The sequence below is a fragment of the Takifugu rubripes genome, chromosome 17 (assembly GCF_901000725.2).
Source record: "Takifugu rubripes chromosome 17, fTakRub1.2, whole genome shotgun sequence".
Lineage (NCBI taxonomy): Eukaryota > Metazoa > Chordata > Actinopteri > Tetraodontiformes > Tetraodontidae > Takifugu > Takifugu rubripes.
Window position 1 is genome coordinate 12,573,914 of NC_042301.1, and position 12,538 is coordinate 12,586,451.

A 12,538-nucleotide genomic window follows, 5' to 3' on the forward strand; every position below is an offset into this window, starting at 1 on the left:
AAGACGATCGCGTGGTCTTAATTGGTTAGTTTTCTTGCCGAGGTCACACCGCCCAATTTAATTAAAAAAAAAATAGACAAACTGAAAATTCATGAAACATGCAAGTGGTTTAAACATCTTTTAATCCGTTCAAGAATCCTAATGTCATAAGAGTTGCCCACAAACCACTAATTAGCATTGCATTGACATACTTGAGGTATTACATACATGATGTTTTTGTAAACACCTGTAACAATGATTTCCCAAACTGTGACTGTGAGTAGCTGTGACATGTGATTTTCAGAAGTCAAGTTTAACATTTCTTTTTGTCTTGACTACGCTGAGAGGCAGACATTGAATCCAGGGATGCAGCTCAAATTCAGACATGTGTTCCGTCGTTCAGTCCTTATGAGCAAGGCCAGCAGCAAACTCCACCAGGGTACGCGTTGGTCTTCCAGACATGCCTTTCCGCAGGTAAGGAACTTCATCTTTGTTGCTCATCACACCAGCAATGTCCAGATGGGCCCAATGAGGAGCTGTGACGAACTCTCTGAGGAATGCAGCCGCAGTACACGCACCTCCAGATCTACAGCAGAGAGGATATCGACAGGCAAATTCAATCAAAACAATTGATACCAGTGTTGTGGAGAGTCAATAGTTAGAAGGATGACAAAGATGGAGGAAAACAGAAGATTTATGCATGTGGGGAAAATGGGCATACAGTTAGTGTGAGATAAAAAGATACAGATTTTATTTCAATGAGTTTCCACAATAATACAGCTGCTTATGATCCCTGTGCTACATTCACGTCAAAAGCAGGAGCCGCAGCCTCTCACTGAGACCACGGAGATACATACCGGCTGTATTTGCCGATGTTGTTGAGGTCTGCCAGCTGGCTGTCAGTCACCTGTCTGGTGTAATGCTGGAACAGAGGCATCCGCCACACTCTGTCACCTGTCACAATACCAGCCTGTGCAGATGCATGCACACACAGAAACAGACACAGACACACACAGACACGGTGTTTGTCAGTCCGGGAGGTGAGAAAGACCAAGGATTTGAGATTGTGCTAACTGAGCAGATTGAGCACCTTGTGCAGCTGTTCCCAGAGCCAGTCAGAGTTTGTAAAAACTCCACATGCTGCGGAGCCAAGAGCAACATCCACTGCCCCTTGAAGAGGAAAAACATTTAAATAGGCGTGTCATTTACTTGGACTATAACAGCTTGTGGTTTAGAATGCTTTAAGTACCAAGTAGATTCCGTAAATTAAAAAAACTAAACCATTTGACCTATAAACATAAAGCTGTTTAGCGTCAATAGTGTAATGAAATGCTACCTGTGAGAGTAGCAACATCAACAATAGCTCTGGGGTTAAAAGTGTGTCCGTAGCACAGTGCATCAGCAAGAATCAGCCGGCCTTCTGCATCCGTGTTGTCAACCTGCACACAAAGAGGTCTGTTTTTCTGTAATTTCGCACAGCCTCACATGTCAACAGCAGTTTCCCCACCTGGATTGTTTTCCCATTTTTAGCTGTGACCACATCCCCTGGCTTAGTTGCCTTCCCACTGGGCATGTTCTCACACAGTGGAGCCAAGCCTGGTATGGGGGGGGGATTGGTGTAGAGATAAAAAATGGTTGAAAAAATGTTCAGAGAAATTATCTATGGATCTCAACTCCAACTTCTCAGTGTCACAAAACCCACCAATTATATTGATTGGTAGTTTCAGAGCTGCTGCCGTGACAACCGACGCACACACCGTGGCGGCTCCTCCCATATCAGCTCTCATTGCATCCATGGAAGGTGATGGCTTCAGAGAAATGCCACCGCTACCACCAACAGAGAGATAAATGCGCAATTATTATAACGTTAACGACACAGTGAGGGCCTTATTATCATTACTACGGTACTATCATTTACCTGTCAAAGGTGATACCTTTGCCCACTAAGACCAGTGGCGCTTGACTGCTGTCAGGAGCACCTCTGTAATGCAGCTCCAGGAAGACAGGAGGCTCCTCTGAACCTCTGGAAACACTCAGAAAGGCTCCCATCTTTTGCTCCTCTATCCAGGCCAAAGATCTATACATAAATGATTGGATACTAATCATATTGTCTTCTATAATCCTTTTGTTCATAAACATTCCTCACCGAGTGGGGATACTCTTGCAAATGTTAATCGTGACTTTGTGGTAAAACAACAATCCTCCTAAATGACGTCAATGATGAAGAGTATAGCACGAACCGTTTCTTTACTGTGACTGTTTCACCATGTGATGCCACTTTCTCTTCAATGGTGTTGGCAAAAATGGTAGGAGTGAGGTGATTGGCTGGCGCTTCCATCAGCAGCCTTGCTAGATTCTGACCTTCTGCATACAGGACACCTTTCTCCCATCTGGGGATGTCAGTGCTAAACACAAATACACACATACATGCAGCAAGTATAATTAAACGCAAGTAAAACTCAAGCAGAAACAGCTTCATTCTGCTGATCTACCTCTCATAAAGCTGCGTGATCACTTTATTCTTCTTCTTGGCTTTGAGTTGGTCATATTGAAACAAGCCCAGAATTGCACCTTCTGCTGCAGACTGGGCGTCACCACAGGCATCCACCTCCACATGTTTCACTTCCAGGTCCTGAAGTAAGCGACAGCCAGCTGAACACACATAAAAGCAAGGTAGATAAGTCCAATAAATGTTCCTTAAAGGCAGTAATATTCGCACAGATTCAAGTCTTACCTGAAACAGCCTCTCTGATATTTTCCTTGCTTGTGTCACAGTTCTCTGCTCCACACACACTTGCATTGCTTTTACCCAAACCCACTGCTGCTACACAAGGAAAGTCCTGGGAAAAAAGAAAGTGTTTCTGACTGTGATGTTACATGATGGGTGGGTTTTGTTTTTTGTTTTTTTAATATCACACATGGTTACCTTGTGGATTCCATAAAACACTCTGCTTTTGCCCTTCTTTAGAGCTGGCCCAGAGCTGCAAAGCACAAATTGGTTTGTTCATTTATATTACAAACATGAATTCATGTCATTGACATATCTCTTTGTTGCAGTGTTCACCTCGGCATTATTGTTTACAAAATGACACTCACATTTTCAGGAGTTCAGACAGTTTTCCAGAAAGACTTTGGTCAAAACGCGTAGCTGCCTCCGTCAGATGAAGACTACTCTCATCGCCCTCCTTCTCAAACACTCCTAGAACAAGACCCTTAAGACAAAAACCAAAGTACATGTTCAGCAAGTCCGAGATGAGTCCGCTGTTATATGAATGGCCGTCGGCGAGCCAACAGGCGAATGACAACTACGTACTTTTCTGTCGTTCTGCCGAGCTTGTGAAGCAGAGAATGACCTAAGATAGTTTCTCCGCACCACCGTTTCTGCAGTTCTCCTCACTAGAAGCATTGTCCTTACATACGCACAAGTAATTGTTTAATCAAAAGTTATAGAGGTCGCATACATATGGTAGAAACTCAATCAGACGCCGTCGCATTTTTAACCCGTCATCAACAGTGGACAAAGACCGGTGCGTTGTTGCCATCTAGCGGTAGAATTGTGAACACGCAAGGGACTTTGATTCCCCGCGATGCTTCAGAAAACCAGCAGTAGACAGTAGTATTAGTAATTAGTATATCACACACACAAATGCTTATAGTGTAGCAACACAAAAGCTGTTATGAATGCAGAGCATTTTCTATCATTTTCTATCCAGGTCTCGGTGCATCTTATCAGTTATAAGCTTACAATATTATTTTACCTTGCACTACATCCAATTCTGAAGACAATATCATATCCACTTATCTTTATTTTCCTTGTCATTTCTGACAATCAACATTATATCCAAAACAGTTTAAACAACTCAAAGCCAGCACTAAATAATACATTCACAAGAGGACATATTTTTATTGAACATATTAATCACAGAAAATTAATTGAAGGATGGAAATTCTAAACTGACATAATGGCCAACAGTTACCTCATCACATATATGAATTAACACACATGATTAAACACTGATTTTACATTTAAAAGCAATGACAGTATTGGAAGTGCAAATAGTCAAATAGTATTCTACAGTGAAAAAAATAATAATAAAAGGTTTCTGAAAGGATATCCAACTAAGCATAAATGTGTCTCTGAAACAGGCTCTGGCACAGTGTTTCCTTTTGCCTTCAGTCACTGTTTTAATCCACTCTCAGTTATAAAAGAGCTGAAAGTTCATTGCTGAAGGTCAGAGTTCAGTAAAGCAGGTCCAGGGAAGAGATAGTTGGTTCTTCGGGCTTCTTGATCTCTGGTTTGGGCAGTTTGATTCGACTCATTGCCACCACTCCACAGATGGCAAAGTGAGTTGCAACACTGCCGAGGCCAAGCCAGAAAGACCAGTCCAGTCTGTCCTCCAGGACAACCAGCACAAAGAGGGTCTCTCGAAAATTGGCCACCCGCTCAGTTAGCCTATGGTGCCTCATAGCTGCTAGGAAACACAACAAAGCTAGGCCCACGAAAAAAGCTAAAAAAAAACAAAAAACCAAGGTGATGGTTGCAGGTCACTCAGACGTAAATAAATACACAGAACTGGAAGCAGTATAATAGAGACAGAAGTGTGATCACATACCCGCAATGCAGTTCCACAAGTAGATCCCTTTGTAGCCTTTAATGCTCTGGTAGGGGACCTTGCGAGCATTATAAATGCAGAAGGATAAACTAACCAGCGCAAAGCCCATGGCCACCAGCAGGAAGAGGATCACCATCATGTGTAGGCCACCGTTGATAGACTGCACAAGCTTTGGAAAAACTGGACAAAGAGGAACAAAGATGGGATTTTATGTGAAGGGTTACAGTTGAATTACACAGGAAGGTGACTTTAAATTTAGATTCAGCATTCGTTGTAAATGACCCTGATGATGTACCACCTTCATATCTTTTCTGATTGGAGATTTATTGAAACTTTTTTTGAAAAAAGTATTTATTCCATTATAGGTTATTATGACATTTAAGCATGCTGGGGTGCTGTGTTCTTCAGTAAATTATCCTAAAACAATACACTTTATTTTGGATCCAAGAGCAGAAAAGAAACAAGACTGATAATTATAAATAATTATTGTCAAACAGGCAAAACACATTGCTGTAAAAACCACCACTCGAGAGAGTACAGATTTTGACTCTTTTTGAGTGCTTTTACTGTAGCTTACTGTGTATTCTGGAGCGTCTCTTGCCCAGCCCACACCTCTTGGCCTTTCGTCCCTGGAATAAACCGAAGTAAATGTCCCCGATGAACTGCTCCAGCTCCGGGTGAGACGCGTTCACTATCTCCGCACCGGTTTTGCAAAGGATCCGCGCGGCGACCCACTGCTCCGTGGAAAGGGCCACAACCAGAAGAGCCACCGAACCCACGCAGAGGACCGAAGCGAACGAGAATGTTATCCGTTTCCACAGCGAAGGCATCTTAGGAGCCCATGATGCCCCGCGGAGGGTAACACGACGCCGGGCAGCGACTGCAAAGCGCGTTCGTTGAGCACCATGAATTTATTCTAGATTAAAATCTAAAATAGCATTACTGTTGGAAACACGGGGAAAATATTCCATGTGTGTATCTGTGAGCCACAGAGGAGGGAAAACCGAATCTATAGCGGTCAGAGAGATCTCTTACCGGGAGAAACTCTATATCCCCGCGCCGTGCGTCAGCCACACGCGCGTGCGTCTATGCGAGTGATGAATTACGTGTAAGGACTTGACATTTCGCCTGGAAATAAAACCCAAATTAGAAGCCTCAAAGCTTTACATGCAAAGTGCCTGTCAGTGGCAAAAGAGCAATAAATTCGTGAGCAAATGCAGATGAGACATTTAAAAGCTTGCATTTATGCACGCTCAATTTATTTATTACAAAGCCTACAAAGGCCATCAAAAGCTCTATTCTCCCCGCTGGAGTCACAACAGATCACTTTGTAGCCTTATTCACCTTCCTTCACAGAATTGGCAAGAAATTATATATAAGCATAAACTATTTAGAATAATTGATCACGCAGCCAAACATACAATGTGCTCCCTTTCATTGGTTTTATCCGCTCTACATCTCATCCCAGTGATGTAAACGTCAGAACGGTTCCCATTTCTTGAAGCGTGGAACGTCAACGTTCCATGACAAAACACTCACCGGCGTTTTAGCGACCCCATCTGGCGGTTTCTCGCAACTGCACCACACGATGACGTCGGGTCACGTGACCCAGATGTCAGTCTCCCAGGCAGCAGATGAGACCGTTTGACGAAGATGGCGGACTCGCTGTCGTCAGGTCTGGGAGAGGAAAAGGAGAAGGAGAAAGAGGACAGCGAGTGGGACAAGAAGTCCGACAGAGTGAGGAACAACACGGGGAAATACGGATTCACGGAGTCGCTGAGGTTCAGCGATAAAAATGGCGACAGTAAGGACAAGAAACGCAACCTGTCAGGTGGGAGCTAGCTTCGGTATTACAGAAACACCCAGTTTGACAGATTTAGCTAGCAGATACTCCACGGTGGTTCCATTCTACCCGTTTGTATTGAATTTTCAGCCACATAATTGCGTCGTATGCTCGGTTATCTGTTCTAGCAAGGTTCCCCGAGCGCGTTTGCTAGTTTGCGATGCAAGATGCAACTAGCGCCTATTGTAACAGCCTCTGTTTACTAAACACCGAGCTAAAAGACCAATATTTGGAGAAGGATTCTTGTTATTTACGATTGTCTCCACTGTTTCATGGAATAACGCACTTTCTCCTAATGCTGTGGCGTTTCTTGCCAAAGGTGTGTTTGCAGTGTTTTCACTAAGGGGGGCTCCCACACGCACGCCAAAAGTCCATGGACGCGCATGGCCATACAATTTTGTGCGCTTCTGGTTTGTTCCGTGCATTGGATGTCCCTGCTAATTTGCACGGTTTTAAAAGGGCGCAACTCTTTCATTTAAAGGCAACATTCCAACAGGTGAATTCTTTCTGGACCAGTAACATGGAGATAAGTCCCTGGTATCCTGATCGTCCACATACCATTTTATACCAGCAAGGGACAATGGTTATATAAGTACTGTATTAAAAAATATGACCAATTGTCCTTTGGAAAGGGCTCCGACACTGCAGTCTGCAAGTACAACTGCTTTCTAGCTGTTTTTCTCGTGTTGACACCAGTGTGCAGGCAAATTATAGTTATTTTGCAGAGAAAAGAATCTGCAATCATATTTCAGTATGTGCAAAGCATTTTTATGGCTTCCACTTGTGTGGGGATGAGCGGTGTCAAAGTTCAAGGCAAAATTGTTTCGAAATAGAGCATTCAGGTTATGTGCTTCCAGCGTGAGAAGGTACCTGCTGCGACTCTGCGGCAGCATTGTGGTCTAAAAACAATGTGGAAATGTGCAATTTGAACGCATCAAAAGAGCTCCTGACAGGGCAGGAGGTTGTTGTGGTTTGACATGATGGAAAGTGGAACATACATCAAAGGTCCATAAATATTTGATCTGTGTCATTCACATTTACACTTTTAATAAGTCATTCTGGGGTTGTTGATGCCAGCACCTGTGTGTTTCTGGAAACACAAGATGTTTATGTTTAGTGTCTGGTCTCTGTTTGCTGCTGTAGATCTTTCCCTGTTCCGATTCATAACTACTGAACTCACCAGAGGCTACTTCCTGGAGCACAATGAGGCCAAATACACAGAGCGCAGGGAAAGGGTCTACACTTGCCTCCGGATCCCCAAGGAGCTCGAGAAGGTAAATATAAAAACACATTTTTTACAATTACACAGGAATGTGTATTAATGCTCTGCTGTTTTCTTGTTAGCTGATGACATTTGGCTTCTTCCTGTGTTTGGATGCCTTCCTCTATGTGTTCACCCTGCTTCCCCTCAGGGTGATTCTGGCACTTTTGCGGCTTCTCACGCTGCCCTGTTGTGGCTTCAGGTAAAGCTTAGTTTAAGGGTCGGACGTGAAAATAATCCCAATGTTTGCTTATCATTCCCATTGAATAGTTTATTTGATTAAATCCAAGACTTTAGAGAAAAAGCGTTCATTTATTGGATAGCTGTTCCTGGTGTGCAGATGTTGTCTCTGGTCCCTGATTGGTGTAAATTTAGCAACAATAAGTAGGAAGTCCTCAAATTTGAGGAATAATTTGCAAGCTGAATTGAGGCTGCACTGCCGTTCCTGGCCTCTAGGGGACTGTAGAGCGCTACCTGATTTTCACATGCTCTGTTGTTTTCATCCTCATTAACAAACACGTGTCGTTGCATTAGTGGCTCCCGTCTGCTCCAGCCTGCCCAGGTGTGTGATGTGCTCAAAGGTTTTATCATGGTGCTGTGCTACTCTATGATGAGCTACGTGGATTACTCCATGATGTACCACCTGATCAGGGGACAGTCTGTCATCAAACTGTACATCATATACAACATGTTGGAGGTACAGCCAGACCATACCTGCAAGTGTGCCTCAGCTCATCACAGCGGCTCATCCTGCCCCCATTGTGTTGTCAGGTGGCAGACCGCCTGTTCTCCTCTTTCGGCCAGGACATACTGGACGCTCTGTACTGGACCGCCACAGAACCAAAGGAGAAAAAGAGAGCACACATTGGCGTGATTCCTCACTTTTTCATGGCGGTGCTTTATGTTTGTATCCTCACCGACAAACCGTTTAATGCTTGGGTCAGACTGCCTTTGATGTTCATCGGTACATTGTTATAACAAGCTGTTATGACACCTTCTCAGTCCTCAGTCTAGCTATGTCCTTAGCGTGCATTTCCTGCAGTTCTCCACGCCATCCTCATTATGGTTCAGGCCACCACTCTCAACGTAGCCTTCAACTCCCACAACAAGTCCCTGCTCACCATCATGATGTCAAACAACGTGAGTCCAGCTCGCACAGACACGCCGGTGTCACCGTGGCTGCAGCTTTGTTTACTTTGCCTGTTTTTCTTTGCTTTTTGCAGTTTGTGGAGATTAAGGGAAGCGTGTTCAAGAAGTTTGAGAAGAACAACCTGTTCCAGATGTCAAACAGCGGTGAGTGAGGCTACCCGGCGCCGTGTTTAAAGTTGGCCTTTGAACTCGCCGATTTAGTAAAAGACACATTTATGAAATGGAGTGGAGTCACGGGGAGAAGAAAGTAGGTTAATCCAGGATTGATTCGTTTTGTTCCCCGCAGACATCAAAGAGAGGTTCACCAACTGCATCCTCCTGCTCATTGTGTGTCTCCGAAACATGGAGCAGTTTTCATGGAACGCCGGTAACGATGCGAGTAAATGTTCACGGCTTATGTCGAAGGTGGCATTGAGAGTGACCTGCTATGACCTATTTGATATGTTCAGACCATCTGTGGGTGCTGTTTCCTGACGTCGTCATGGTGCTGGCCTCAGAGGTCACCGTGGATGTTGTCAAACACGCCTTCATCACCAAGTTCAACGACATCAGTGCTGATGTGAGTTCGCCGCCGATAAGCGTCGGGGCCGGTTTAATCCAGCGGACAAATTGCCCTTGGATCTAAAGTTACACAAAATATGCCTGATGGACAAATCTTGTCTTTTTATTACGCAACAAAACCAACTCAGCACGGAGGGATTGACCCCTCTAGCTCCAATCTGTCAAACAAACGCTCACAAACCTTACACACCGAGTGACGGTGGCTCTAAAATTCCCTTTTTATCACCATTGTGATCAAAATTCAGTCGGGCCGGTGTCACGCAGAGACGTTTTCACTGTCTGAGCGATTCTGCCACGTCTCACGGATGTGTTTGTGTCCAGGTATACGGGGAATACAAGGCCAGCCTGGCCTTTGACCTGGTCAGCAGCCGACAGAAAAACGTAAGTGAAACTGTGCTTCAAACACACCCCGTCTCTCCACGGACGGCCTTTACAGGATAAACTACGTCGTTTTGACAGTCAGGATAAAAACTGCATGCGCTGACATCCTCTTTTTCTGATATATTCTGACTTTAATTGACTATATTAGGTCTAAAATATCACTTGGAGAGTTAGAAACATGACTTCATTTGAATACCATCTGCAGGCTTACACGGACTACAGTGACTCGGTATCCAGAAGAATGGGCTTCATCCCTCTTCCTTTAGCACTGCTGGTCAGTCACTCTTCATGGGAATTTCTACTGATATGGTCCACATTCTAATGTTGTCTGGGTTCGCTCTTGTGTTTACTCCTCCTTCAGTTGATCAGAGTAGTGAGCAGCTCAGTGAAGATCCAGGGTTCACTCTCCTTTATGTGTGTGCTGCTCTTTTATCTGGGGTAAATCCTTTCATTTCCCATCAAATCTACATTGTCTGCAGTTTCTGCGGTCCAGTTTCTTCATGTTTTTGTGTTTGGGAGCAGGATGATCACTCTGAAGGTGCTCAACAGTATCGTGCTGCTGGGGACCTCTTGTATATTCGTCAAAGAGGCCAACATGGAGGAAAAGCTTTTTGACCCTCCACCCTCTGCCGTCTCCAGCCGTGTAAATTCCAAAGCGAACCGTACAAAAATCGTCCACACAGCACCACAGAAAGGTAGGGAGGCGCTAATCTGTATTCCTAAATAGCTACACGTGACGAAGGACGTATGGACGTTGTCATTGATCGTCCCTCACTGTCTCTCTGCAGAAGCCACAAGTGAAGAAGAAGGATTGCCAGACAACGTTGAGGCCGCCAACTTGGTCCAGAGCTCCGCCTCTGCTCTCCCCAAGATTGACTCGGACACATTCCTGACGACGCCGGACGAGGACGAGGAAAAAATAATCATCATCAACACGGGACAGGACGGAGACGGCCTAGAACCGAGAAGACCCAAGAAAGATTTGCTGGAAATAGACCGCTTCACTATCTGTGGCAACAGAATAGACTGAGAGCCATCTAAAAATAGCCAGTCAGCGTCCTGACAAAGCAGCAATGTTCAGGGATCAGACACGGGTCCAGTGGACGGGTACTTTGTCCCGCCGACCCATGGAATATTTATTTATTTATTAGTGACACAAGCAGCCATGGCATAAAGCTGTTACTAAAGAGCATCAGAGGTCACTTCAGATGTTTCCGTCTGGTCCTGTCAGTGCCCCGTGACCCGGGCAGCGTCGGCAATGGCGGCGGGGGGAAACTGGCACGAGCAGCTGCGGTGGAGCAAGAGTTTAAAAAACCAACAACAACAACAAAAAAAACCAGCGGGGACTGTGCGAGTTGGAGTTCTAAAGCACAATCACACGTACAGGACAGCCCGGAGTCGTTTCGAGGAAGAACAAACGGCAGAAGTTCTTTTTTAACCGTGTTTTCAATTTGAAACTCCGTCAAAAAAGTGCATTTCTAAGAGCGCGAGGTCATTTTTTTTTTTTTCTTCTTCTAAAATCGTCCAGGTCCAACTGCAGGATGAAGACCCAGTCTTCTAAAAGTCATTTTGATGTCGCCGTTTTGAAAAGGTTTCTTACAGATGAGCCCAGATGTTCACATGGAGACTCCAGGTAGTCGCCGCCGCACACGTGCGCAGAAAAATCCCAGATGCGAAAACCGAACCGCGTCCGGTCTGGCACGGCTCAGTCCACGCGCCGATGGTTCCGTCTGAGCTCCTACTGAACCTTTAATATTGTGCAATTTACGATGACATCGAAGCACTGAGTTGAACGGTGCCTGATATTAGAGGCGGAGATGTTTTGAAGTGGATTTCTGAGGAGAGTGCCGGAGTTTTATTTTCCTGGTGCTTCGCCGTTAAAGCATGTACCCCACAAATAATTGTGTTTTAGCATAAGATCACTGTGTTGTTGTGAGCTCAAGTCAACAGTGTGCGTGTGTGTGAGAGAGAGTGTGAGTTTTCCAGTTGTTTCTAATGATTATTTTCATGACAAGAATCCCATTAAAGGCTGTTTTTAAAGGTCGTGGAAGCTCCAGATGTAACAGAAATGGAGCATTTTCTAAAGTTGTGTCAATGAGCCGAATGGTGGGTGCAGGAAAATGGAATATCTGCTCATTTTTAAACGATCTAAACCGAAAGCGTTTTTATTTTTATATATTTCTTTGCTATTATTTATATATCGGAGGTGCCAGGACACTGCTGAGGTACCCCTGAGCAAGGTGCCGAATCCCCAAATGCTCATATAGGGCCCCTGCAGGGGTACTGTGTGTTGCAGCTGGGACAGACTCCAGCACCCCCGCATGACCCCAAAAGGTATAAAGCTGTCAAGGTGGAAAAAATATATATAAACATTTTATTTTCACATAATTATGTGGCCCTAAAACTAATTAAAAAAAAGGTTTGATATTTACTGGTCATTCCACAAATATCCCCCAGACAAATCTATTTCATAAGAGTTTTTTTGAAGACGTCCATTTTTCCATGAATGCATCAGGTGTGTGTGTGTGTGTGTGTGTGTGAGACACAGGTGGATGATTTGCAGTGCATCAGTGTACCAAAGCACATGTGCAAGGTTTGGATATGTTCTTTATTTTTCATGTACAGCCAGCATCATTCATCCACGTGGTGGAAGGAGAATAAAACACAGATTTTGTAAAGTAACGCCTGCCTGTGTGATGTGACTTGAACAAGAATCAGTGAAGAGAGTCCAGACTTAGACAGACTGGATGT

At 44.5% G+C, this 12,538-nt stretch overlaps 3 protein-coding genes across 4 annotated transcripts; 1 reads left to right on the top strand and 2 right to left on the bottom strand.

Annotated features, from left to right (window-relative positions):
- Positions 1 to 105: 105 nt before the first annotated feature.
- On the bottom strand, positions 106 to 3,511 carry lap3 (leucine aminopeptidase 3). Its single transcript, XM_003972476.3, has 13 exons — positions 3,293 to 3,511; positions 3,076 to 3,191; positions 2,906 to 2,960; positions 2,714 to 2,819; positions 2,472 to 2,631; positions 2,220 to 2,384; positions 1,898 to 2,056; positions 1,682 to 1,806; positions 1,487 to 1,575; positions 1,316 to 1,418; positions 1,070 to 1,149; positions 837 to 949; positions 106 to 565 (listed from the first exon to the last, which is right to left on the bottom strand). Exons 1-13 carry the CDS (start codon positions 3,383 to 3,385, stop codon positions 379 to 381), a joined length of 1,551 nt encoding a protein of 516 aa, XP_003972525.2. The 5' UTR covers positions 3,386 to 3,511; the 3' UTR covers positions 106 to 378.
- A 114-nt stretch (positions 3,512 to 3,625) lies between these two features.
- Positions 3,626 to 6,259, bottom strand: clrn2 (clarin 2). Of its 2 annotated transcripts, XM_003972475.2 has the most exons (5): positions 6,132 to 6,259; positions 5,628 to 5,720; positions 5,170 to 5,472; positions 4,593 to 4,772; positions 3,626 to 4,487 (listed from the first exon to the last, which is right to left on the bottom strand). In XM_003972475.2, the coding sequence occupies exons 3-5, from the start codon at positions 5,420 to 5,422 to the stop codon at positions 4,219 to 4,221; spliced, it is 702 nt and encodes a 233-aa protein (XP_003972524.1). In that variant the 5' UTR covers positions 5,423 to 5,472; positions 5,628 to 5,720; positions 6,132 to 6,259; the 3' UTR covers positions 3,626 to 4,218. The 2 variants fall into 2 exon arrangements, with proteins under 2 accessions (XP_003972524.1, XP_029707174.1); XM_029851314.1 differs by having other exon boundaries at positions 3,626 to 4,448; positions 5,170 to 5,720.
- On the top strand, positions 6,183 to 12,469 carry tapt1b (transmembrane anterior posterior transformation 1b). Its single transcript, XM_003972474.3, has 14 exons — positions 6,183 to 6,423; positions 7,579 to 7,709; positions 7,780 to 7,898; positions 8,231 to 8,393; positions 8,468 to 8,603; positions 8,739 to 8,836; positions 8,920 to 8,989; positions 9,132 to 9,212; positions 9,295 to 9,404; positions 9,728 to 9,787; positions 9,993 to 10,061; positions 10,149 to 10,225; positions 10,310 to 10,482; positions 10,576 to 12,469. Exons 1-14 carry the CDS (start codon positions 6,246 to 6,248, stop codon positions 10,815 to 10,817), a joined length of 1,707 nt encoding a protein of 568 aa, XP_003972523.1. The 5' UTR covers positions 6,183 to 6,245; the 3' UTR covers positions 10,818 to 12,469.
- Positions 12,470 to 12,538: the final 69 nt, after the last annotated feature.

What these genes read in the sequence shown, in the direction of transcription:
- lap3 (XM_003972476.3), bottom strand. Translation starts at nt 3,385, where the DNA reads ATGCTTCTAGTGAGGAGAACTGCAGAAACGGTGGTGCGGAGAAACTAT. An exon ending in ACTACCAATCAATATAATTG is followed by an intron (nt 1,576 to 1,681) that starts GTGGGTTTTGTG and finishes CCCCCATACCAG; the next exon opens with GCTTGGCTCCACTGTGTGAG. An exon ending in TCTGGGAACAGCTGCACAAG is followed by an intron (nt 950 to 1,069) that starts GTGCTCAATCTG and finishes GCATCTGCACAG; the next exon opens with GCTGGTATTGTGACAGGTGA.
- clrn2 (XM_003972475.2), bottom strand. Translation starts at nt 5,422, where the DNA reads ATGCCTTCGCTGTGGAAACGGATAACATTCTCGTTCGCTTCGGTCCTC. An exon ending in GAGACGCTCCAGAATACACA is followed by an intron (nt 4,773 to 5,169) that starts GTAAGCTACAGT and finishes CTCTTTGTCCAG; the next exon opens with TTTTTCCAAAGCTTGTGCAG. An exon ending in CTTGTGGAACTGCATTGCGG is followed by an intron (nt 4,488 to 4,592) that starts GTATGTGATCAC and finishes GTTTTTTTTTAG; the next exon opens with CTTTTTTCGTGGGCCTAGCT.
- tapt1b (XM_003972474.3), top strand. Translation starts at nt 6,246, where the DNA reads ATGGCGGACTCGCTGTCGTCAGGTCTGGGAGAGGAAAAGGAGAAGGAG. An exon ending in CTGCCCTGTTGTGGCTTCAG is followed by an intron (nt 7,899 to 8,230) that starts GTAAAGCTTAGT and finishes TCGTTGCATTAG; the next exon opens with TGGCTCCCGTCTGCTCCAGC. An exon ending in CATGGCGGTGCTTTATGTTT is followed by an intron (nt 8,604 to 8,738) that starts GTATCCTCACCG and finishes CATTTCCTGCAG; the next exon opens with TTCTCCACGCCATCCTCATT.